The sequence below is a fragment of the Folsomia candida genome, unplaced genomic scaffold (assembly GCF_002217175.1).
Source record: "Folsomia candida strain VU population unplaced genomic scaffold, ASM221717v1 Fcan01_Sc002, whole genome shotgun sequence".
Lineage (NCBI taxonomy): Eukaryota > Metazoa > Arthropoda > Collembola > Entomobryomorpha > Isotomidae > Folsomia > Folsomia candida.
The window spans coordinates 15,337,960-15,362,614 of NW_019091194.1; the positions used below are offsets into that span (position 1 = coordinate 15,337,960).

Here is a 24,655-nt window from a genome sequence, read left to right on the forward strand (position 1 = left end):
TTGCATGGCTTGGGCTTGCGTAAGGATGTGAAGAGTGGACGAGAGCTGTGAGTTGTGAGAGGCTAAAGCCGGAGGTGAAAAATTGGAACTTTTAACCGAGCCAAGTTCAACCAGAACCTAACCCATAAAGTTTAATTCTGTTTTCTCCTAAAAAACAATCACGTAATTTTTGGTTCTTCAAAATTTTTAAAGGTTCGAAATTTGTGTGTATAATATATGGCAAGTGGTGATTGTTGTGTTGGTGCTGTCCGTTTTTGGTCTAATAATACAAGTTCAATGGTCAATAATCGGACTATGTACTAGGATGTGATTTTCAAATAAAAATGGCAATCATCATACATTAAATGACTCACCTTGTTTAATTAAACAAACAACGACATGACAATTAATGACGTAATCATATAAGTTTAACATTATATTCTTAACTTTCTAGCATCATGTACAGTGTGCATGCAAACTGAGAGTTGATCTGTTTTAATTTTAATCAAATTTGAACTCGACCGGATTTAGGACCATTCAAGTTTCATTAGGTGAGTTTCATTTTCCATCATATTTAGTAAAGTAATTTTATTAAAGTAATTGTATTAAATATAATTTTGAACAGCACTTTGTATTTACATACTGCATAAAATGAAATTTCTTACTTGTTCACTTGTATATAAGGTGTAGGTGTTACATATACATAGTTGATAGTATTTAGAATCTTGCCTTGTTGTTTAGAATGTGTGAGAATTTTTCAAAATCTTTCACCGCATTATATTATGTGGTTTAATTTTGAATTGCATAATTGAATAATATATGTACACATCAAGGCTTTTGTATGCAGTCTTTCTGAGCTGCAGTTTTCGTCACGTGACTGCCCGAAATCCACCCGAGTCATAGCTCGGGTGCGCCACCACCGCACGAAACCCGTTCCTATTGGTGCTCGTCGGATCACATGACGAAAACTGCAGCTCAGAAAGACTGCATACAAAAGCCTTGGTACACATATACAATACGGTACCCAATCCGGCAATATCATGTTTACAAAAAAATTCAGTTCAGATTGTGGCTTAATATTCATATGTCAATCAAATTTTTAGTATGTTCGTGATAAACAATGCTGATACGGTAAAATAACTATCTAGGATAAAGAAAATCCGATAAAAATTGGATTTTTGGCGAAGGTTTGAATGCGGCCAGTTTAGCGTGTGGGGCGCGTGGGGCGCACAAACTCTCCTCAATAGGATTATGAATAGTACCATTTTGCCGGATACGAAATGGGGCATGCCTGATGCTTTTGAGCATATTATACCGTAAATCTACGAAGCTCGGAAGAAGGTGGCACCTTGAAGGTGCATAATTTATGAAATCAAAGCCATATGAATTTATGAAATGAAAGCCAGTTGTAAAAATCACTCATCATAGATCTAATAGCATCACACAACGTTTTTAAGTAAATATGGAGAACATATCTAGAAAGCACTGGTCCAACTTCTGTCCATAATAATAAAAATAATGAGCGGTGTATGAATTGATTGAGTATTGGATAATGATGTCAACCAAGTACATCACCACACACACAATAGAATAAAATCCAAGAAGGGTATCATCGTCATCATCCTTTTCTTCTTCTGATTCCCTTCTCGAGCCTCGTCGTCAGGAACTAAGACGTTGGTCGCTTTTATCATACATAAACATCGCCAAACAAAGCCAGCAGACTCTGAGATGATTGAAGACATGAATGAATGGATAAAGTACAGGAAATGAGGAATTGAGATGCTTGGCAATAATAGGACTAATACGTGATGATAATTCGACTTTTTCCTTGTATGGCTATTACTGTCTGTCACATTCATGTTGGTTGTCTGTTGTTTATAACATTGTAATCCATAAGTTTAATTTTTACTGATTGAAAATTGAGGGGTGGAGAAAATAAATCAAATCGAGGAGATTAAATTTGACATTTATATTTAAAGTAAAGTAGCATCAGCTTCATTCAACCACACCTTTGTAGGTCCAATAACTGAAACAAATCCAAATCTGAGATGTCAATCGTCAAATTATGCTGTATTTTATGTACATGATCTGATGAGATGAAGATATTTAATAAAAGCCTGCACAGTATTGTCTTCGTAATAATGCATTAGAAACAATGACTTTTTAAAGGCGGTTGCTCTGATGGTTATCAGCTAAACTGTTCAAAATTTCATATGTGACTAGCTTCTGTCTCTCTTTCTCTCCCTCTATTTTACAAATAGGTTTTGGATGAAAAAACGGTTGAATTTACAGTCAGATTATTGAGATAATCTGTTATGGACAAAGGGTGAGGGTCCTCTTTATTGTTTTGAATTTTTAAATGAATGAATGACTGACTGACAAATGGTAAGGGAGGATAATAGATAATAAATGAATTCTTAAAAAAAAGCTTAGGTGAGGCTTGCTTAAAAGAGGAAAACAAGCTGTTATCATCGTGTACTAAAATAATATGCGAAGTCAATGCTCATCTCACGATTTATAATTTTTGGCAAATATAACAGCAAATTATATGCGTTTGGGACAATATACCTCGCCGTGGGCCGTGATTAAATGTTTGATATAAATATATCTTTTAATGATCATAGCTAAATTTGAACTATATTTAGCTATGATACGTATTGCAGTAATTAAACTTCGTTATTATTTGATTCTGTTATTTTTGATGACTTGCATGAATATGTTTCAAAAATCAGCCTACATATATTTGAAAAATTAAGTGTTCTGAACTATAATATTTTATATTATAAATAACCCACACTTCGTAAATTTGATCAGCAAGCGATTATTAATAACGAAATTAACTAAATCCCGCATCATTCCGTATGAATTATTTATCGACATTGGACACTAATAAATTTTAAAATATATTTTAATTCTTCGTATCACAAACTGGCCCACGGCGAGGTATATTGTCCCAAACGCATATAATTTGCTGTTATATTTGCCAAAAATTATAAATCGTGAGATGAGCATTGACTTCGCATATTATTTTAGTACACGATGATAACAGCTTGTTTTCCTCTTTTAAGCAAGCCTCACCTAAGCTTTTTTTTAAGAATTCATTTATTTTTTTGTTTTTAAGCCTAAAAATAAGAGTCCCTCCCAAATTCACTTCACCATCCCCTATGGTATAGATGCATTGCATTGCATACCAAATTAATTATAACCTTTGAGTGCGGATGCGTTACATATCAGATAAATTCCCTATATGTAAGTGTAAATACACTGTAGAAATCTGGTATATTCAGGTAGGTATTGTTTTCTCAGTATCTAAGTTCCTGCGTGGTATTAAAATTATACCGGTCCGTAAAAATTTGCTGCCGATATGGCAAAACTTTAGTACGGAGCTATTACATGTTCTATTACACTCTTAAAAACCCGGTGTTAATCGTCACCAAACGGTGTGCGTATGTGACTTCACCGTGCGGTAATAAGGTGTCTCACCTAAAATTAACACTAGCTAGTGACAATTTGTCCCCATGCCTGGAAGATTTATCATCAGGCTGTGAAAAACATATCACCTTTTGGTTAAGTGGCATATTTACACCGTTTGGTTACGATTAGCACCGGGTTTTAAGAGTGTACATTCTTAACTTCAGTTAAGAGTGTGCATAAATATTAGATATACACATAATATATGTAGATGTACATATTTCCATACGCCAGTACAGGTCTCAATTGTTTCACTTATGTTGGTTACTAATGGAAACCTCGTATTTAGGTATGCATGATAAGTAATGGAGGACTGCTAGAAGTAACGTAACTGGTTGCAGATACCACCAAGAAAAGTTTTTCATTTCTTATCCGATTTCGCTCGGGTTTGCTTTAAATGACGCGTTATAGATTTCTGCACATGAAAATCAGGGTCTCACACTATCATTGCATGGAAGAAATGAATTTGCCAGTCGTTTGAAAGTTTAAAATCGATTTTAAATGCGTTAAAGTAAGATTGCCATGTCTCTAGACCTGACGGGCATCATCTACCCAGCAAGGTCTGCACGATTGTCTTTTACACCATTTTGATACGATTAGCCGTTTTGTCACAAACTTGAGTGGAACTTTGGGAGGGGGTCTGTTTGCATTCTTAAGGTGCGTTTATGCTTCACGTCTTCGTCACGTCCTCCTCCAAATCCGATTTTTTGACTGGTTAAAATTTTTAATTGTCGTAGTGATAATTTCGTTCAGCCAATCAAAAAATCGGATTTGAAGGAGGACGTGACGATGACGTGAAGTATAAACACCACTTTAGGCTTCGCCGTAACCATGCACTTTTTCATGTGGTCATGGTTACTATGCCTCACCTAAGAATAATGTGGTTTAAGACAATATCGGTTTATGGTATGATCCATGACAATTCGAAAACAAGAAGTGTGATTGAATATACTGTTCGATCTTATTTACTTCACTAATGCTACATGAATAAATCAGGAGTAAGAATAAGGGTCGATTCTTCGGTCAGGTTGAATTATGGGGTTCTTTGAGGAAATATCTCAAACCGTGGTAATCCATTAATTAATTAACAGGCTTTAATAGTAATTTTCTCATCCAAAGGATCAGTTAGCTGTGCAGCATGAGAATGAGACATCAAATATGGAAGCTGCTCCTGATTTACGAGGATTGAAATTGTTTTATGTTTTAGCAGATTATTTCCAGTATCTTTGAATAAGAAATTTATATGTAGTTTGGTGAAAATATAAAATTAGGATGTGTTGCAAAGCAAACGTCCACCCACATGCATAGTTTAACGAAAGTATTTTTTCTTATATTGATGACATATGTATGTACGCACTGATGAGTTTAGGTAGGAAATAGTTTTACAGCCTTATCGCTGCTATCTTCCAGTTATCTTTTGCATGCGCCATCACCAAACATATCCATAGTCAGTTGACCTGATATACCAATTTATTTGCATTTAACAGAGACTTCACAACCGCTGTTACTATCAACGAGTTGGCCATTTACACTCAGAAGATATGGATCCTAATTTTGCACGACGATTTTCGTAAGACACAACACAAATATATCAAAACTAAAACAAATAATAACGAGTATATTTCTGATGACATGAAAATAGAAATGCGGGGAGTACGCTATATGATACCTTAGAATTAGAAAAAGGTGCAACCCAAGATGACATAAAGAAACAGTATCGGAGGCTAGCGCTGAGATATCATCCAGATAAAAATCCCAATAACAATTCGGCAACTGAAAAAGTATGTATTTATATTAAGTAATGCAGATTTATGATAATTATTTTTTTGCATGTACATATTTAGTTGGATAATTAGTAATTATTCAAATTTGGCTACCAATTGTTTTATTTTGTACTGTTTCAGTTTAAGGATGTAAACAAAGCTCACAAAATTTTGTCAGATCCCTCAAAAAAAGAGGTGTGATATCTAATTTAAATTTAAATCCTGTATAATTTAATCTTAATAATGCTTACTCCAAAATTAGATCTATGACAAACATGGTTCCCTCGGACTGCACATCGCGGAAAACTTTGGAGAAGAAAACGTTAAATTTTATTTTATGCTATCCTCATGGTGGTGTAAAGCGTTGTGCGGCGTATGTTGCATTATCACTGGATGTTACTTTTGCTGTTGCTGCCTATGCTGCTGTAATTGTTGTTGTGGAAAATGTGCTCCTAAAGTAGAGGAAGAAGATGTAAGTTCAAGTCAACTTTGTTTATTTTTTCAATTTTATATGGCGTGATGAAATTTGACTGTAGAAGAAAAGTTATATTGTTTGACTTATATATTTCAGATACCTAATGCCGAGGATTTGGCAGCTGAGGAAGAAGAATTTGCAAAAGGTGATGGTCCCACAGTGACACAACCTCTGGGAAAAAGTAGTCCATCAAGTGATCACTCTCCAAAAATGACTGCAAATGGAAGTAGCTCTTCAAGTGCCATTCCACTTGGTCCTGGACCAATGTCATCCTCACCAAGAACCACGCAACCAATATCTTTGGGACCCCCTCCTGGCTATAGCTCAAGTCCTACACGTAGTCCTCCTTTAACAACAGCTTCGGAGAATACTGAGCTAAACAATACTGGTGGTTCACCAAAGCATTATAGTAGTACATCGAATAAATGGTGATTTATCGCACAATTTCCGGTCAAAGTCCATATTCTTGACGCATTGTACTTTTGTATTAGATTGATGATTGTTTCAAGATTTATTATGGTAGATTTCAACTTGAGTATTTCTTTTTGTCTTTTGTTCTAAGAACACTCTAAATTTTATCTGCGTAAATATTAGTGCTTAAGAAACCACAAGTTTGCCTAGTACTTTTACTATTTATGCATGGTTTTAAAACCAACCGGATTTGGTAAAATTCTCGTCAACAATTACCCAAGCGCCTATATACAAACTCGACTCAATAATATTGGCCGCAGTGCCCTATATACATAAGTACTACTGTACCACTACTGACAATGCAGACCTCTTGGTGTACCTATAATATCTCTTCGAAAGTAATATACATAATACACTTATATATTCCTCAGATGAGTCAATATGCAATTTTGTGAAATTAGTAATATGGTTAATAATACGTGAGTATGAATGTACGAACGGTTGAATCAAATGAGAACCTGTGGATATTGTGTTTGCACAAGACAAATAAACATAAAATGTTATTATCTGGAAAAATGAATTATATGGTTTTTATTTCCCCACTAAAAACGAAGCGTCGCAATCTTCCTGCATACTTGCATTAATTATAAACATCCTGCCATCGTTAAATGAACACACAATGTGCATGTAGAAAAGAAAAGCTCTTATTACCAGCATGAACAAGAACATCTAATGTGTTGAGTCCTACAAATGAGTTTTGGGATTAAATGAATAATTTGCATAAGTGTGTACATATTTTATACGTAAGTGTTTTATTGTAGATTTACATTTGATTTTGACGGTGTCCTATGCTGTCATCCTTAACTATTAACTATTGTTATTTCACGTTGGTCACGCTTGTTGAAATGTCACAGGCCAGTAGAGAGACTTAACGCCGTGTTAACATTGTCAAGGAACAAGGGTGATATGGATTTAAATCGTTTAAATGACTAAATGTACACATATATTTACATACATACGAATGAGAATGTATGATGATGATACTGTTGTGCGAGAGAATATGGGAGAACTTCATAGATATTTTCTCCTCGTTTCATGTCTGAGATTGTTTATAATAATAAATTAGGAGAGAAACGATGGGTTTAAGAATCAATAAAAATAGTTGGACAGCCAGGAATGGGCCCATCTGGTCTGGTGCTACGAATAATAACAAAGATGCTGTGGTGCAATAACTCACACTTTTTTTGTAGCGTGGGAGCAGGAGGGGGTCCTTCAGGGGGTCCTTAAGACGTGTGTTTATCATTTCCAGAATTTATGAGACTCTTGGTCGAAGGTGGTACTGATGATCGAAGCACTTAGGATTAGTGAAAGCCTTTTTAATACGCCAGGCTCATTACTTGTAGTAATTTACTACTGCATAATGCATAATGTTCGTACACTAGTCCCTTGATTGAAACGAAATCAAGGACCTCGTGTACTCGTGGCGTTGGGGTTCTAATTTGTGCTTATTAGGTGTATCATTATTAGACACATTTCAGAGCGAGGCCATTTAATTGAAGCATATTAATTGCATTGGAGGCGAGATGAGATTTCCTCCATTACCCCAACCAACGCAATGTACTATATTATAACACTTGGGGTTTTAATGTCTTTAGAAATGATGCGAATAGGTCCATGACATGGTATCCCTCATCCTTCTCACATCTTTAATGAACTTCAATCCCTAATGATTCCTCACTACATGGAATATCTGGAGAAATTAAAGCCCTCTTTATGTCATCATTGACTCGCGTATACTACTATGGTCGAGGAATTATAATTAAGCACATTTCTGCATAAGTAAAAATGTGCTTAATTTTAATTCCTCCACCATAAGAATATGTCTACCAGAACGTTTCTTACATGAAAGCGATAGTAGTTCACCTATTTGTGCACCACAAATATATTTATTAGGGAGGCACAATTTTAAACCTAATCTCAAGCCAATTGCAATCCTGAAAGTTTTATCATCTAAAAGTCTAGTTACATTTAATTTGAATCTGTAAAATACTACTTCCCGAGTGTTAATCCTTATCAGATCAAGTTGCAGACAATAAAGGCAAGAACAAACGTAGTGAGTGATTTCGTTGCGCAAATATGCGCAAATATGTATGAATACGTCGGAATTACTGTAATATTAAGACTTCGTGGCGCAATTGGTAGCGCGTCCGACTCCAGATCGGAAGGCTGCGTGTTCAAATCACGTCGAGGTCATAAATACATTTTGCAGTTTTTTGCGACCAAGATTTTATATATATCAGTCGTGAAAATAGATTTATTTTTGTCTACCTGCGTGTTATTGTGTCATTATAACGTCGAAATAATGCACACTGATCTGCTTGCCATCTCCTTTAAGACGCTGAAATGCAAGTAATAACATAGTACCAAATATATATTTAGATAGATTCCTGCTTGGTGTAACTCGTGAAAATCTCATCTCGCCTCCTATTTAACGGAATTGGATTGATTTATTTCTGCCTTTCTGTGGGCCAATGAAGGTCCAAATCGCACTTAATAATATATATAAGATTCGCTATGCATTACCAATATAAATAAACAAAATCTCCTTACGGCTACAGACATAGTGCTATCTTAACTAATTAAAAAAATTGATTGAATAAAAGATAATGAATTTCTGAATTTCTCCTCCAGTTCAATTAATAAGCTTCAATCAAATGTCCTCTGTAAAGTATAAACATAATACGTAATGATACACATAAGCAAAGAAGAGTTGGAATGCTACGAGTACGATATGCGATAGAACCAAAGTTTATGCTTGAGGAAATCTCATGTTTCCTCACAAAGAAGGACATAAATGGAGATGATACATAATCACCTTTATGATTTTGTTACTTATATAAACTATGTACATACGTATAACACAGGGTATAAATATTTTTTTCAGATCTGAAGATAGCAGCACATTTTGTAGTACTGATGAAAACAAAATACAAAACACTTGTTCACTTAAGGGTTAGATGAGGGGATTCTGCATAAAAAATGTATCATATGCTATAATAATATTTGTAATGCACATATGCAAGTGGACCAATTAGCTGCGTGTTTTATGCATTAATGCAACAATGACTTTATTTCGTGAGGTGAAATACTATGAGAGTGACATTACAACGGGTGGAACAATTTAATATTTTATGCTATCGTTTTTTGTCAAGTATGAACTTTTGTACTCTCTAATATGTGACATAACCAGCTTCATCATTCTCAAAAATTCCTGCGAAATGCATAAAAATATTGATCTCATTTTGTTCATCGTAAGTTTGATGGGCCAACTGTCTTTGGGTGAGGTGAAAAGTTCTGCACAAGTGGCAATCAAGTTCCCGAACAATTTTAGAACTCTTGGCAAAATTAGCAAGCTTTTTCCAATTAAAAAGTCCCGTGTGTGGAAAATCTCAAAGCAATCCATTGGAGCTGAGAATGAACTAAACTATCTGAATGAGACAGAACCACTGTTTGTTAGGGAGGCTTCCGACTTCGCAAAGGAGTTCAATAATGCTGCTGATCAAGTTGCAGAGATACGTGAAAAATTAAATGGTTCTGGAGAATTGTCCACTTGGACAGATTTGAACAATGCATTAGGCGAGGACAAAATTAAAGATTTTCTCAACGGTTTGCCTTTACACGTTCTTCGAAATATTACTAGTCTCACGAAAATCAATCCAAAGTTTGGCGAGAAAAAGTTAATTGAACTGTTTATGGAACAAAATAAAATTACCGAGGTAAGATTTGAGCTATTTTATTGTTTAAGCACACCAGGCTTCAGATTCATTGCAACAATTTGCAATATATAATTATAGCCAAACAATGAAGGGAATAACGGGAACACAGGAATGAACCAAGAACTACGATTTCAAATCTATCGGAGCTCTTCTTATTCTACCACCACTTTGACACCGAATATTGGATTAGCCCCACAAATCACAACGACCAACAATTTTGAAATCCCAAAGTATCAGGACACATTGCCAGATAACGTAGGCAATAGTTTAACAAATTCGGGATATTTTCTACCCGATATTACAACTCCTTCGACTCCTATATATGAATCCAATCTGAATTTACCATCAAACTCCATGATAACTTTTCACAATCCAATCAACACGTTCAAGACCAATGTTCACGAATTTTTGACCCCGCCATTAATCAACAGCCTAGAATTCCAAGACATTCCTCAACCTCAATCTCCAGTACTTCCCTCGTCACCCGTATGGATGGAACAACCAGTAGTATATTTGCCAACAAATAACGAAAATTATGACGCAAAATTTTTACCGTCGGCCAGCAATATTAATGGCATGATTATAAATGAAGGCTACAACGGTTATTATCATCAAGAACCCGACAACGGATACATTGAACAAGAGCCAAGCGTAGATATTGGACAGTATTATGAGCAATATTATGACCATGCAACCAGCCCACCAAACATCAACAATTATTATCACCATCCGTTAAATAAAATGCAATATCCAGTAGTGACAAAGTACCCACAAGAACCTCAAGCAAACACTGATAATATTAAAATATATAAAGAAAATCAGAGCAATAAACCAGCAACAAGAAATCAAAAATCACCACCTGACCAAGATCAACCACCTCAAAAACGCCCTGGAAATAGCAATCCTTTGCCAATGCCAACAGTAGAACAATCTCCATCACACCATGGTGGTGGTGGTGGCGGCGGCGTTAAAGGAGGATGGGGTTCAGGTCATGACGACTGGGGACCATCTGAGATTTGGAACGCGATGAAAACATACTGGAAGAAAAGTGATAGCAAATCAACTGCTCAAAAGGTTTTCGAAGTGTCCATCGGGATTCTCTCATTTTTAGCGTTCGGAGGATACTTGCTCATGCTCATTTATCAAGTTTTTGCTGTAACCACAGCCGTTCCATTCTTTCCTTTATTATCCTCCACGGTCCCACAGAATCCAACACTTTTCGGATTATTGTTTGGCCGAAGCATAGAATCGGATAATGGGGTTTATCGATTCAACCCAAACGAATTAGTAAATGGAAAATATATCGAAGAATTGGAACGCATCGTCAAAACTGCAATGGATAAGGTGAGACTGCAGTGGTCTGGTTTTGTGGTGGGTGAAATGCATAAATAATAAGTTAGTAATTATTTGTTACTTATTAAGTATTATATACGTAATGATATACAATAAATATCTGTACCATTGAAAGAATTAATTTCCTCGAAACTTTTGCATGTAAAATAATCCTTTATTTTATTATGTGCGTGCAAATAAAATGTTGGTGTTACGCATTTTGATTTGATACGAATTTAACTATATGAGTTCTTTACAAGATCGTGTTTTGGTACACAACTCACCCGGAAGTTGGCTCGCTCAGAGAAGATAGCATGATGGCCATTATATTCGAATGTCTTCTTCTTCACCTGCACAAAAGTCACCAAACCGAAAAAATAATTCAAGTTGAGAGGGACACACAACAGAATTTGAAGCATCAGTGCATCTAAAAAAAGTCGGTGTCAATGCACACATTCTTTAAAATACCGTATTCTGTTGTACTTTTGTATGTTGAGAACGCCTTATTGCTAACGTATACTAGGCAAATAAAAATCAAAAAAACCTTCGTTTTAAGGAAGGGAGTCAACATCTGCCAACAAATGACTAATCGTAAAAATTAGTTTTTTACAGTGTCTCATCAGTTGATTACAGCATCTCCTCCTGGTCAAATCATTCACTGCATGAAATACCGATACTCTTGTGCACAATTTGACTCTGGTACATATTTACAAGGGTAACGAGTTGATTGATTGAGTTGGTGGTGTGATTAAGGCAAAATCCGTAACGGTCGGAATTCTCTTGAAAAGGCAAAATGTTGCTGCAAAATCTCAATTTTATATCAATTTTGACAGTTCTATATTTAGTATGTTTTGGTCTGTGTGATGTGTCCGTACCGCCATCGCCATCGGAGGATGAGGGTTCATCATCTCTCAAAAAAGGTGTCGAAATGGGGCGAGCGATTCAATCTGTTTTAAATCCGTTGGGTACGTTAATAAAAACAAACTCTTAATTTTACAGCTGAACTAATAAATAGCCTCATTCTTTTCATGTATTGCTACTCATTTCCAGGGGAAGTGTGGCAATCTGCCAGTCGAATGTTGGGGAAAAACGTGAAAAAGTTCCGAGAAAGTTTACATGAAGGAGTAAAAGTAGCATATTTGCTGCAGGATGATGTTAGCGAGGGCGTAGCAAAACTTATCAAGAAAAATCAGCAAGACACTTTGCCACATAATTCACAGCAAGAGTCGATGGATGAACAACAGGTAATAATAAAATCTCATGAATATTATCCACTCCAAGATCAGCAAGACGAGCAAGATCAACCCTTTGTCCGTATCCCAGTCTGCCACACTCAATCCAATTCAATACTCACTGACATAAATGACTAAACTGAAAAACAAACCAATAACTGTAATTCACCTTAAGCTACACACACATCCATGTTTTTGGTGCATAATATTGAATGATAAATGATGTATCCTCTCTTGTTGTGTAGCGTAATAATCTTTTAACACCACCTTTAACCTCAATCCTTACCCGATTAAACTACTAACGATAAAATCGATTCCTTCACGTCTGAGGGAGTGATTTATTAATTGATAGTATCGGTAACGTGTTAATGGGACGCACTACTGCCTCCATTGACGGAAATTATTGATTTTGACAGCTTCTACGGGAGGGAGTCTTGGGTGGGTTGTTGAAGTTGGTGGGTGTAAATTCCAATCAGTTGGGCGTTATTGCCCTTAACGTGCTCATCATCGTGGCAGAGTGGGTAAGAATCTTACCTATATTTATGCAAAAACAAAGTATTTCGATGATATTTCAAGCATCGCTCAACTCGATAGGAGAGTAAACCATGTAATGTTAAACCCAGAGTTTTTTGTGACCAACTACAACAAGGGAGAATTGGAGCAGTATCAAAGCTTCTGTCTGGAAAACCGAGCATTTTCGTAAACTTGAAGCGCCCATGAGTCGCTGAATGTTGCGCCTCTGCGCAAGTTCCGAACCAAATGTTGTAGTTTCGTAAGCCAAAGGTCTGGGTTGAACATGGTTTGCGCTCCCATTGTTAATAAATATTTATAAACACTAATTGGTTAAGATCACATCCTCACTGATGGGAAACAATGAAAACGCCGTTGCAACTAGTCGCATGGTAAAGGATAATTTGGTAGAATGGGTAGTAAAAGGCAAGAATACAAAGGTTTGTACACACTATATTTTATAATCGGAGTATTATTTTATTATGAGACGAGAAATTTCGCCGCTTCATTTGTATAGATTACATTATATATACACAAACGTCATTATTTATTAGGTTGAAAAAATCCTGCGAGACGCAAAGAGCCATTCTCTCCCTGAAAATATTATCAAAACGCTGGAAGCCCAAACTGGTAACTCTACTGCCTGTGTACAATTGTTGATTTGCAAAATGTCCCCGATGATTTGGGGTGTACAAAAAACGGTACAGAAGCAGCTTCAGAATAAGACTCACAACGAAACAACAGGTACGGGTCGATCTTCAGAGTCCATGTTGGATACGTTTCTGGGGACGCTGCCACAAAAATCTGCCTTCATTAATTTCGGTGACCACTGTGAAAAGCGATTTCCATTTTGCAAACTGTTAAAATTCAGCAGTCCTGCTAAATAATTAGTTCAGTCCAATAATGGTATTGTATAGATTTCTAGTTTTCACAAAATTAATTTAGTACTTATTTGGAATGGGTGTAGGAATTGATTTGTTGTTGAAACAATAAAACAAATTTATTTTATGGTCGCTGAAAAAATTATTATCAATTTATGAATATTATGTGTGCAAGTAGAAACTTTTCAATCATTTTAATATATATATTTGCACACGGATATTATTGTTTGCATGCATCCGTCTTGGTGATGACGATCATGCTGTTCAATCAGCGAATGATGTGCAACAAAGATTGATGTGGTGATGATCCTGAAGAAAACTGGATTCCGATTCCGGCTTTCATTTCAATTTATCATTTCTCATCTATGCATGTGCAAATAAAAATATACATGCATAAAAACATTTGCAGTTGCACTGCGCACTTTGGCAGTGATAGGATTACACACTCTACTTTCTACTCTTCCGTGTACTTCAAAATAATCTCACCTAATTATTATTTATTGAGAAAGGGGATGAATGAATGCACTATCACGTCGTGCACACAGTCCCGTTCAATTCGATGGTCATTATTTACAAACCATTGAAGAACGTCGACCTTATAAACGATATATTTAGTGTGGAGATTAGATATACACATCCTTCAACTTCGACCATGGCTTTCGCTTCATTAAATGAATAACAATAAAACTGCATCGTGAAACTGCAGTGGGCAACTGACCGGGTGTCCGAATGCAGTTTTATGTACTTATTTATGATGATGTATACTAAAAAAAATATATATATAGTAAATATATATATATTTATTTTTGTGTGATTTATATCTAATTTGGTCGTTCCACTTTTTGTTTGAGACCTTTCAAACCTAATCTACCGTGATGAACCGATTACAAAAATCATTCAGACGACTCTTCGTATTCTTTATGATTTGCCAAAATTGTGTGATTCTAACCTTAATAGTGATTTACTCTTGTGAAATACTTAAACAGGATCCACATTTCCCTTAGAAAGGATACGCTGTTATTGCATTACAGATGTACTGGTGGATGGCTGTTTATATTTAGACTTGAATTAGACCAACCAAAATTAGATGGATTCACACAAGAACGAAAGATGTACCTCAACAATAAGCCGCCTCTGTACCTCTTTTCTGCCAAGAGTGCAGCCCACAATACTGATAACACGCCATTACTTTACTCACCGTCCATTCCAACAATTAAGCCAAAGTGTGTCCTGTTAACTGCTGTGATCAAAAGTCAAACCAGAACTTACCGGCAGCAGGCTCACTGTATTGTCATTTCATTAAGTTTCTTTTCTCAGCGTCATTCGAAAAGACGTCAACGCCAAATTTTGCAAAGCACACTAAATAGACAACAACCAGCCCTGCATGCATGCATATTTATTTTACACTGCCTGCCTTATAAAGCTCGCAACTCCTTTCGTCATTTTTTAACTCGAGAAGGATTGCCGGCTTCTTCGATTAAATGTAACGTCGCGTCGTTAGGAGTGTGGGTGAAACTCGGCCAAGCAACTCACGGCAATAATAATACGGTAATAATATCACAGACTGTTGAATTTATCTCTTCGTATAAAACATTGGCAAGTTCATGGACGACCAAATGCAACCACCAACCACCGAGGCAACCAACCCCTCTAAATGCACAACTCCCTTGCATCGTCTCGTCGTCGATGCGTTGTGAGGAGTCTGCACTTTCGCAAAAGAACTGAATGCAAGAAATCTAATGAAATGATCTTCTCCCACGTTATAAGATGAGGCCAACTTAATTTGAAATCTTAATATTTATTTATTTAGCAACTACAAGAAATGAGTCAGTCAGTTAGTGGTACAAGACGGTGAAACAACTACACGCCATCCACCTACATATCTGCTCATTCACGGTGAAATTGTAAGTTGCAAATTAAGTGGAAGGGTAACCTACCTGTTCGTTGAAGAGTTTGAACTGTTGACTCTTCTTCTTCACCTTTCTTGGTTTAATATTCAGAATTAACTGTGAATTTTTTTTATTTAGTTGTGACACTGTACGCGCAAACAAGTCAGATTTCTTGCAACTTTCAAAGGGATTCTCTCAAGTTGGAGCAAGTCAGGTAAAATAATGATTTATTTTTATTGTTAAATTAGATCTTTCAAACTCATTACATCCGGGCGTTGTTTATCAAGTACATTGGGCTCATTCATGCGAGGTTTTGAGAGGAAGTGGCCGTTTTTCACACTTTTTCCATCAAAATTAAAGTAATAGTCTAAACAAAGTAGTCATTGAACGAACGAATGAAGCTCCAAATCAGTGTTGCCCACACTCTCATAAAGAAACATAAACAGTCAAATGAGTCTCGACTTGGGAAGTCCTCTGCTTTCCTTGTCCATTCATGCATATATTTAATGATACATACTCATTTTTCATGTATAAAAACTACAATCCACTCATTCAGAATTATGTACAAAGTGTGGCCGTGTGTGGTGGGTGATAAGTATGTATTTATGTATGAGCAGGGTGCAGGGATACAACGAATTTAGAACTGAAACAGCGTACAACCTTCCAGCTTAAATAAAACAGTTTTAGTTTATTTGTATTTATAAACTGATACTCCTCAACTTATTTATCCATTCAAGTCAGCATGGACTTCATCCAAGACAAGGAGCGACAGTTTATTTGCATTCATAAAAGTCAAGAAAAGAAACGAGTGAGACACCAATAATCAGTTTTTAGCTAATTTTGAGTCTGCTACCCAATTTTTTTTACATTTTACATGTAGCACAGCTTGAAATTCTCATCGGCTAACCAAGTGTGCACATTTGTTAGGCGTGCTTTGCAGACAATTTTTTATACTCGTAGCAAATAAACACTTTGACACGGCTAAAATGAGCCGGATCTGTCGTATGCTCATTTGCTGCATATTTTCCGTTTCATGTATTTGATTATCGTATATTTTGTAAAACCGATTCTAATATTGTAAACTGATTATGGAATACATAGGCATGTGCTTCTTCCAAACAAGCTTCGGAGTGAGAGGAATGTTTAGTGTTGGCAAAAAAATAACTGTTAAATACTTTGGGAAGTTGTTAAAGTGTCAAAATCAATCCGTAAAGTGTCGGTTAATTGTCGGTTAATATTGATCTCTCTCAAAAGCTTCTTTGATGAGTTACCTGCTCCACCGGTAAAATTCTGATGACTGAAAATGTAAAATGGGAGGATGAGAAACATAAACCAGTTCTTCACTTTCAAAGCCTTCGAATGAATGTTTTGGCAGAATTTCAGAATTTATACATTACCCAAAAGATTCTTCATACATGTGTGCGTAGATACGTACACAAAACATACCGTTTCCTCTTTAGCTCTTTGCTGGCCAAGCTATGAAAACATGCACACTTTTCATAATTAGAAATTTAATTGTCCCCAATACATCCAAATTACAAAGTTTGGGAACACTTTCGGAAAAATATCATATATTATTGTGCTCACATTGTGTTATTCTTGTTGTTGGTCTTTGTCAAAGATTTGAGATCAACGAGGCGAGCAAAATTTCTCTCACTGAAAATGCGTGCCCATTGTTGGTTCAATTTATCATGATGATAAATGAAATTGGAGCTCGCAGACTTTGTGCACTGACTGACACTCGATGTAGCTCAAAAGATTCTTGACAATTGGTTCGCATTCATTGTCAAACAAATCAAAGCAACAGGCAGTGCTAATTTAAAGTGTAGCAAGTCAAAATTATGATTTTCAACTAGGGCTGGGCAAACAAACAGTCATGCATGCACATATTTAGACACAATATTATAATAGAAATATGGAACAATTTTAAAAATTAGACTATGTAAAATAATTAGGGGACGCGTTGCTATTTGAGGTTTCACAATCTTTATATAATATAGATTATTCAGGGGTGCAGAATGAAAATGTGCAAAACACACAAAATTAAGCACACAAAGACGCGTCGCATGAAGCGACGCGTGCCATCAGAATTCTCATCCTCTAATTTATTACTATCATTTCGGAGAGATCAGATCCCTGGTTGATAAATCAGACTAACAATCTGATGTTATTGCGACGAAGGCAACCAGTTTTATTTAATTACTTGCTGCATCAAGTCGGCATCAGATTCTTGTAATCTGCCAAAGCTACAATTTTGGGACACGAAAGCTCAAAAGATCAAAGCCTCAAGATTTCAAATTCCCATTGACACAAAATACTTGTAACGTTTGTATCTTGTTACTCGTAGTAAATAGAGAATAAACAACGTCTTCGTCATGAGCCGCTGGTGCGGCGTACACCGCGTACATCATTATTATATATGACTTTGCTTAATGGTAGAATTAAGCAAACGAAACAATAACTTCTTTTTTCACTTTTGACTCATAATAATCAAATGCACGAGAGCAGTGAAAGGGTGATGAAGAATAAGCTTGAGTTCACAGTTTATAAAAAAATACTGCCAAATGGAGCAGCCGGAAGGATGGCTTTTAAAACTAACTCTCGTGTTGGAATCACTTTCCTTACAACTAAATCGCTGTTCACTTATCCTCACCAGCTCATGACCGTCACCGCAAAAAAAATTATGAACAGTATATATTCAGGTTGCAGCCACTGACGGGCGCATGCAATAAAAGGAAAGTATTTTGATGGTCTTTGCATCAATAACTCGTATAACCTAATAGCCCAGCTAGCTGTACATACTGTGGGCACTGATGAATGTCGTTTGAAAATGGAATGGGAATTTTTGAATGTCAATGTCAATGACTAATCCCACATGTTCATCATCAAGAAGGATACTCGCAAATAAAAAGCGGATATATTTCCGTGCGAAATAGGTCACTTAAATTAACATCAGAGAGCACTTATCTTTAACGAGACCGTATGCATAGGTATGCACACATAGTACATGTGGATGCCGAGTGTTGAAACCATCTGTTTATTTCTATCGTCTTACGCAGGTTTCAACGATCATTTATTACCGTATTATATTGTATTCGTGTGCATATGCAATAGACGAGAAGGAGTCATCAGTTCTGGTGGTAATGCAAATTGTGATTGAAAACAAAAGTTTAAATCAAGTAACGGTGCATTTATAGCTGCACTTAAGGAAATGGGTCGCTGGGGGACGATCGTTAAGCAAACCCCGAAACCTCCAATGAATAACATTAATGAAATTTATATGATTGAATGAGAATGTGCTAAAATTCTTTTTAAATCGGTAGAAATTTTATATGTTGCTGATGTATAATTAATTATACCGTCTATAAATATTTTGCCTTATCATCAACTTTAAATGTTAAGATTGCACACGACACAAGTGAAAATTTTACTAAATTTTAAGAACGGAAAAGATTGAATTGCGTAGATAAAGTGATAAAACAAGCCAGCTCAAGGTTGAAAGTGTATGCATAGTTAATTTAGACTAAATATATAATGCTGCACAGAAATTTAGTAGAGTTGCCGAAAACCTCAAACCCTTTGGTGATAAAAAATGGGCGAGTCTGTTGTCTGGTGCATTGCATACACATACACAAATAGTTCGTACAGAAGAAGATGTGCACTACAAACCACTGATAACAACAATAAAATCAGATAATGAGGATGAATTTTGTGCGTACCTAAATATGTAGCTGCTGCTGATAATAATTAACAAAGCAACCCAACCTAATCTAGTTTCTCACGATTCCGTTTTCTACGCTGTGCAAGTTTCCATTTGAAGAGCATATGCTGCAATTTAGGAGAAAAATCACAAATCGTGACGTGCAACAAATGAAATCGAGATTGCCAGGGGAAAACATTTTTAGCTCTGCATGGCTCATAGTTTTATCGACCTTATAAACTTAAAACAGCTAAAACATAAAGGTGCGAAAAACAAACAGCAAACAAGTTGCACCCAAAAAGAGTTTTATAATTTAGTACTGCATTGTCTAAAGGCAAACTATTAAAGATGCGCAGGCGATAATGGGGAACAGATGAAAGAAAATTATTAGTAATACTAGTCTATGGACAAACCACGTAAAAAACTTACCCTTTACCCGTTTAAATACCTTTGCGGATGGGTTGAATATTTTAAGATGCCAAAGATAGGAAACAGATTTTCGATCGGGGGAAGAAAACGAATGTAGGTTAAGTATGTACAAAATATGCCACACGTCTTATTTTTCGTCATTATCACTCAAATCAGAGTAAGAAAACTTTTTTGAATTAAGCGAATTGAGATGACAATAATGGCACCGTCCACTTAATCACGAGACGTCAAGGATGGTAAAAAGTTCTTGAAGACGCTTGACTAAATTTAAATACATACATCACACTGAATTCTCCCCAAAAAATGCATACTGTACTTTTTGACATTTTAAACTTACATGCACAAGTGATTTATGGGAGAATAAATCAGAACGCGGTCACAGATTTGAATATATCGTTGAAGTCGGTGTAATGATTACACATAAGAAAATTGTAACACGTAGGTGTAACTTTTACGGGCCAAATTGGGACTGCCTTATTATAAATTTATTACACTATTAACGATAATGACACTGCTTGGTTTTATAGGATTCATAAGTAATCCCGTACTTCAGTGATTAAGGAATATTTGTTCATTTTTTTACAGGAACTCATAGTAGCACAACAATGGGTCAACAAAAAGAAATTAAAGCCTTCATCCTTCTTGGACTCATTTGCATTTCCACAATTATGCCCGCTCTCGCAGCTCCAAACAACGCTCGTAAATTTGCAGTTAAGAACAACAGTCCCAAGAAGGTTTACCATAAAAATATCGCACCCTCCAAAGATAATATCGACAGGACTGACCGAGATCAGCAGCAAACTATGATGATGGTAAGACATAATTCACATTGAGTGACATGACCTACTCACCACCGCATTAGTAAAATCTGACCAATTTATTCTGCTCTGTCACAGAACAAGCAAAGTGAAGCCCTGGGAGCACCTCCATCAAACGAAATGATGATGGGTCCCAACGGATCACCTGCCAACATGATTTGGGCCGTGGCTGCCCCCATTGTCCAACTGCTTAAGGTTTTCCTTGCCGGTCCCAACGAGCTTGATGGAAATGGTCTCACCCCTGGAGACGACAAAATGGATGGACCGGTACTTTTATTTTGAATCCGCAATATGTAATCTCATATCTGGGTAGATGTAAAGTCTGTGACACGAATAGGGACAGGGCTTTTCATGGGGTCAGGTGATTGGTTACGGCATGAAACTCCTTCTCGCCGCCTTGGGTGGAAACAGCAATGGAAATGTTCCCGATGGAATTGACAAGATGGGAGTTGGCGAGTCACCCATGCAGGTACATACACAATGAACATACTTATGCATACATAAATATGTAAGAACTTAACACAACCCTTTATTGGAAACGATAATCAATTTCTCTCTAATAAGTAATTATTAGTCACGGCCACTTACCACTTGCCTCGCTATTTTTTAGTTGTAGTTTCACGTCAAATTATCTCCTAACCAAACTGCAGAGCTAGAGACGAATGACTCGACTATAAATTTATACAAATTCATCCGTATTTTCCATTGGTCTACATGATTTGCACTGACAAAACCACGATTGAAATGGGCCAAATCACGTACACGTTATATTATTCTACTTACCCTTATACATGTTCATTGGGGGGTAAACTGTCCCCTTACACACACAAATAAAAATAACCCGTATTTAAATAATAATTTAAATTTTAAACACTGACATTTTTCTATGTAGGGTGTTGTGGACAGACTTTTGGGAGCCCTTACTGGCAACGAAAATGAGGGAAACGCACAAATGGTGAACCAAACTCGGGAGGTAAACTGAAATTGTGCTATTATTATTATTGTAATGTAATCAATTATGCCCTTTATGGGCAAATCACAATGACACATTTAGATATATAATTGGAATTATGCATATGTTTAGTTTATCAAATTGGCCATGTCTCTCATCAACGCCATGCAAAGTTCCATCAACCAACGATCAATGAGGGCACGGAGTCTCGGAGAGAAGGACAGAATGGCAGACGCTGCTCTTGCTTCACTCTACATGAGCAAGGTAACACTTTTTAATTTCAAAATGTCACAAGAAAAATAGAGACAAATATATCAATCAGGAATTACAGACCGGAAATTCTCATGACACGATTTTCTTGTCAGTAAAGTGTACACGCATATGCATGTAGTCTGTACTTGTGGATTAAGTTCCACATATGTATCCGTCTTATATTGGCACTTCAGCAGGTATAGTTGGATGCATGAATACCGAACGAAATTAACATTTTGATTTGAAACAAAGGTTGAGTAGGTCAACACAAAGTTCGGGTCATTGCACAGAATTTAAAACCAATAGCGTACCAATAAAATTTCCAAGATAAAGATATAAAATATGACCTCATTCCAATATGCAAACTGAAATTGGACTGCTGCGCAAATTAATTTATCAGGGGAAATATTGTTTGTAATCGTAGTCATAATCATCGGGGCGGGGTGTTTTACCGTTGATCATGAGCAGTGAGCACAATTAGCACATAAAATTGTTATGCATAACAAATCATCTTTCTAGGATTTTAATTTCGGAATCACTTGTATTTTTCAGGCGTTCGTAAAGTCCTTCAACACCACGCAAGAACAATGCAGAGAGCAATTGCTGTGCGAATCGGCACGTGAATGCGTGGATAACATTGGGTCGTCAAGTGCATTTGGATTCTGTCACCTCACTGCGTAAGTAAACTAATCTCATTTGCAAGTAATTCAAGAAACAAGCAAACGCCTGAAGGCGGCTCTCCGAATCGAATTAGTCGTTGTTGTAACGCTCTCATTATTAACTCGACAAAGGAGTCGAGTTAATTGGGACTCCAAGTTTTAATTACCCAAGAAGACAATCCTACTTAACTTTTTTGGGTTCGTTTTCTTATGCAGATTCGCGACCACCAACTTGATGTATTACACCCACGCGGGTAAAAAGGATATGACTAAAGCCTACCTCGAAGCCACCCGACGAGGAAGATCTCATGAAAATTGCAAAACTAACTACCAGTGCAATGAAATCAACCTCAATTAACCAGAAAATTGGGGATCCGTACAATAATGATTAGACAGTTGTTCGTTATAATAGAATCGTCGTATTCTTATCATGTGCACATCTTGCACATAATACATTGTTTTGGCACAAATTATGATAATCGTTATCCATTTTGTTATTTATTTTGTTACCAATATAATTGTGGAAATTCCTTTCCCAGAAATTTATTTTTTTTTACTGCAAACATTACCACCGCCATCAACTGCACCAGCAGCGTCCAAAAGAAATCTGATTTCGCAACAATAGTCACATAATCTAATTCTATATTTATTTCGCTTTCCACTGCAACCTTTATCTACATATCTACATGCATTTAGAATAATAAACTTGATTTTATATATTAAACCCTTATTCTGCTTGCAATTTGTCATACTAATTGAATTCAAAACTTTTAACCAATCACCCCGCATAATTGATCAAGAGTGAAAAAATATTTTTGACAAATGATGTCATCAAGAGTGGTGAACGGTCAGTACAAAAGCTCAGATTTGCCCAGAACGTGTGACACGGACACGGATCATGCATTTACAATGGATCAAATCCGATGCCCAACAACATTTTATGAATATCAGCCAACCGAAAAATATAACGGGCAAAAAATATAGAGCTTGACATGTGAGAATAGTAATTAGACAAAACACAACTTACATAGCCCACGCAGACCAGCCTTCTAAAGCTTAACCACTACGGCAGGAACAGGGGAGTTTTTCAGTTTCAATTTGGAATTACAACAAATTGTTTGCATACAAGAAATTGTCAATTTTAGAGAATGTCAGGTCCTGTACGATTCATCTCTACAGCTCACCATCACCAAACTCCAATCGTCTTACTTCCAATAGTGAACTACTCTTCCACACCAATATCTAAATTCTACAACAATTTTCGTGATGAACGTCACGTATCCGCCCAATACAAAACAATTCAACAGAGACCACCAAGAAAATTTCAACCGGATTCAGGTGCAGGCGAACCGACCAGACGATTCGATTACAATATACTCTACGGCAGAAATGGTGGGCAAGATTCTTTCAACCACAGAGACGGATGGTAAATAGTAAAAAAACAGGGGTCAGATGTAAATGTGTAGTATAATTTCGGATTGAAATTAGGCATGGAGGAGTGGGAGGAGGAAAACAGTCACCAGCAATATCTGCACTCGCTCTCTTGGGATTTCTCTTCTTTCTAAACTTGATTCAGGTAAGTCGCAATTACATGGATGAAAGTGGCAGGATACAAAATTGGTTCGCTGAAATCGCTTGTAGAATTCCTTGCTGAACAACAGGCTCCTTCTGACTACGACCACCTCCAATAATGGGACAGCAATGGCGTCAGGTCGAACGAACGGTAGAGTAAGACAGACACGAGGTATGGAATTCAATCAGCACCTTTTAACCCCAGAGTCCATCCCAACCCATCCGAGCCGACAGTTTTCGCACAACAATCTCGCAAGCATAAGTCCGGATTCCAGCAGACAACGCACTTGGAGACAATTCATGTACAACAAGTATGTACAAGCCCAACACAATGATCATAACGGGCGAAGGGGAGACGTTTCGGTGATGCAGCAAATGAGTCAGGCTACGAGGGAGTATGTCAAAACGTTTTTTTACAACGTGGAAAAATTATTTTTCCTGCATGGGGCAATTAGTGGGAATGGGATTGACAATTTTTGGGGGTAAGTCAGTGACGGCACATAATCTTTTTTGATATTGGGAAGAAGTATGCAACAAGTAACTTTTGATACGAA

The 24,655-nt window shown here is 36.6% G+C and overlaps 5 protein-coding genes and 1 non-coding gene across 8 annotated transcripts; all 6 read left to right on the top strand.

The window, feature by feature from the left end:
* Nucleotides 1-98: 98 nt before the first annotated feature.
* Nucleotides 99-6,679, top strand: LOC110843060 (dnaJ homolog subfamily C member 5). 2 transcript variants are annotated; one of them, XM_022088973.2, is made up of 7 exons: nucleotides 118-192; nucleotides 434-530; nucleotides 4,938-5,020; nucleotides 5,093-5,231; nucleotides 5,355-5,408; nucleotides 5,476-5,685; nucleotides 5,785-6,679. In XM_022088973.2, the coding sequence occupies exons 3-7, from the start codon at nucleotides 4,992-4,994 to the stop codon at nucleotides 6,118-6,120; spliced, it is 768 nt and encodes a 255-aa protein (XP_021944665.1). In that variant the 5' UTR covers nucleotides 118-192; nucleotides 434-530; nucleotides 4,938-4,991; the 3' UTR covers nucleotides 6,121-6,679. The 2 variants fall into 2 exon arrangements, with proteins under 2 accessions (XP_021944664.1, XP_021944665.1); XM_022088972.2 differs by having other exon boundaries at nucleotides 99-530.
* A 1,600-nt stretch (nucleotides 6,680-8,279) lies between these two features.
* Trnaw-cca lies at nucleotides 8,280-8,352 on the top strand. The gene has a single exon. It is a non-coding gene; the product is annotated as a tRNA-Trp (tRNA).
* A 2,083-nt stretch (nucleotides 8,353-10,435) lies between these two features.
* On the top strand, nucleotides 10,436-11,345 carry LOC118434712. Its single transcript, XM_035848842.1, has one exon. It carries the CDS (start codon nucleotides 10,452-10,454, stop codon nucleotides 11,265-11,267), a length of 816 nt encoding a protein of 271 aa, XP_035704735.1. The 5' UTR covers nucleotides 10,436-10,451; the 3' UTR covers nucleotides 11,268-11,345.
* Nucleotides 11,346-11,465: 120 nt separating this feature from the next.
* LOC110844775 lies at nucleotides 11,466-13,957 on the top strand. The gene is made up of 5 exons (XM_022091063.2): nucleotides 11,466-12,172; nucleotides 12,258-12,451; nucleotides 12,856-12,960; nucleotides 13,288-13,389; nucleotides 13,504-13,957. Exons 1-5 carry the CDS (start codon nucleotides 12,001-12,003, stop codon nucleotides 13,834-13,836), a joined length of 906 nt encoding a protein of 301 aa, XP_021946755.2. The 5' UTR covers nucleotides 11,466-12,000; the 3' UTR covers nucleotides 13,837-13,957.
* A 1,674-nt stretch (nucleotides 13,958-15,631) lies between these two features.
* LOC110843782 lies at nucleotides 15,632-23,259 on the top strand. Of its 2 annotated transcripts, none has more exons than XM_022089816.2 (9): nucleotides 15,632-15,734; nucleotides 15,858-15,933; nucleotides 20,434-20,660; nucleotides 20,745-20,933; nucleotides 21,004-21,135; nucleotides 21,559-21,639; nucleotides 21,751-21,882; nucleotides 22,423-22,547; nucleotides 22,746-23,259. In XM_022089816.2, exons 3-9 carry the CDS (start codon nucleotides 20,454-20,456, stop codon nucleotides 22,885-22,887), a joined length of 1,008 nt encoding a protein of 335 aa, XP_021945508.1. In that variant the 5' UTR covers nucleotides 15,632-15,734; nucleotides 15,858-15,933; nucleotides 20,434-20,453; the 3' UTR covers nucleotides 22,888-23,259. The 2 variants fall into 2 exon arrangements, with proteins under 2 accessions (XP_021945508.1, XP_035704734.1); XM_035848841.1 differs by having other exon boundaries at nucleotides 15,641-15,734; nucleotides 21,010-21,135.
* Nucleotides 23,260-23,677: 418 nt separating this feature from the next.
* LOC110843497 lies at nucleotides 23,678-24,587 on the top strand. Its single transcript, XM_035847650.1, has 3 exons — nucleotides 23,678-23,955; nucleotides 24,018-24,105; nucleotides 24,171-24,587. The coding sequence occupies exons 1-3, from the start codon at nucleotides 23,678-23,680 to the stop codon at nucleotides 24,585-24,587; spliced, it is 783 nt and encodes a 260-aa protein (XP_035703543.1).
* The last annotated feature ends 68 nt before the right edge of the window (nucleotides 24,588-24,655 follow it).

Bases quoted from the DNA above. Each gene is read 5' to 3' on its own strand.
- LOC118434712 (XM_035848842.1), top strand. From the start codon at position 10,452: ATGATTATAAATGAAGGCTACAACGGTTATTATCATCAAGAACCCGAC.
- LOC110843782 (XM_022089816.2), top strand. From the start codon at position 20,454: ATGGGTCAACAAAAAGAAATTAAAGCCTTCATCCTTCTTGGACTCATT. The intron at 21,136-21,558 runs GTACATACACAA...TTTTCTATGTAG, and splicing joins TTGGCGAGTCACCCATGCAG to GGTGTTGTGGACAGACTTTT. The intron at 21,640-21,750 runs GTAAACTGAAAT...GCATATGTTTAG, and splicing joins TGGTGAACCAAACTCGGGAG to TTTATCAAATTGGCCATGTC.
- LOC110844775 (XM_022091063.2), top strand. From the start codon at position 12,001: ATGTTGCTGCAAAATCTCAATTTTATATCAATTTTGACAGTTCTATAT. The intron at 12,173-12,257 runs GTACGTTAATAA...ACTCATTTCCAG, and splicing joins ATCTGTTTTAAATCCGTTGG to GGGAAGTGTGGCAATCTGCC. The intron at 13,390-13,503 runs GTTTGTACACAC...ATTATTTATTAG, and splicing joins TAAAAGGCAAGAATACAAAG to GTTGAAAAAATCCTGCGAGA.
- LOC110843060 (XM_022088972.2), top strand. From the start codon at position 4,992: ATGGATCCTAATTTTGCACGACGATTTTC. The intron at 5,021-5,092 runs GTAAGACACAAC...ACATGAAAATAG, and splicing joins AATTTTGCACGACGATTTTC to AAATGCGGGGAGTACGCTAT. The intron at 5,232-5,354 runs GTATGTATTTAT...GTACTGTTTCAG, and splicing joins ACAATTCGGCAACTGAAAAA to TTTAAGGATGTAAACAAAGC.
- LOC110843497 (XM_035847650.1), top strand. From the start codon at position 23,678: ATGTCAGGTCCTGTACGATTCATCTCTACAGCTCACCATCACCAAACT. The intron at 23,956-24,017 runs GTAAATAGTAAA...GATTGAAATTAG, and splicing joins TTCAACCACAGAGACGGATG to GCATGGAGGAGTGGGAGGAG. The intron at 24,106-24,170 runs GTAAGTCGCAAT...AATCGCTTGTAG, and splicing joins TCTTTCTAAACTTGATTCAG to AATTCCTTGCTGAACAACAG.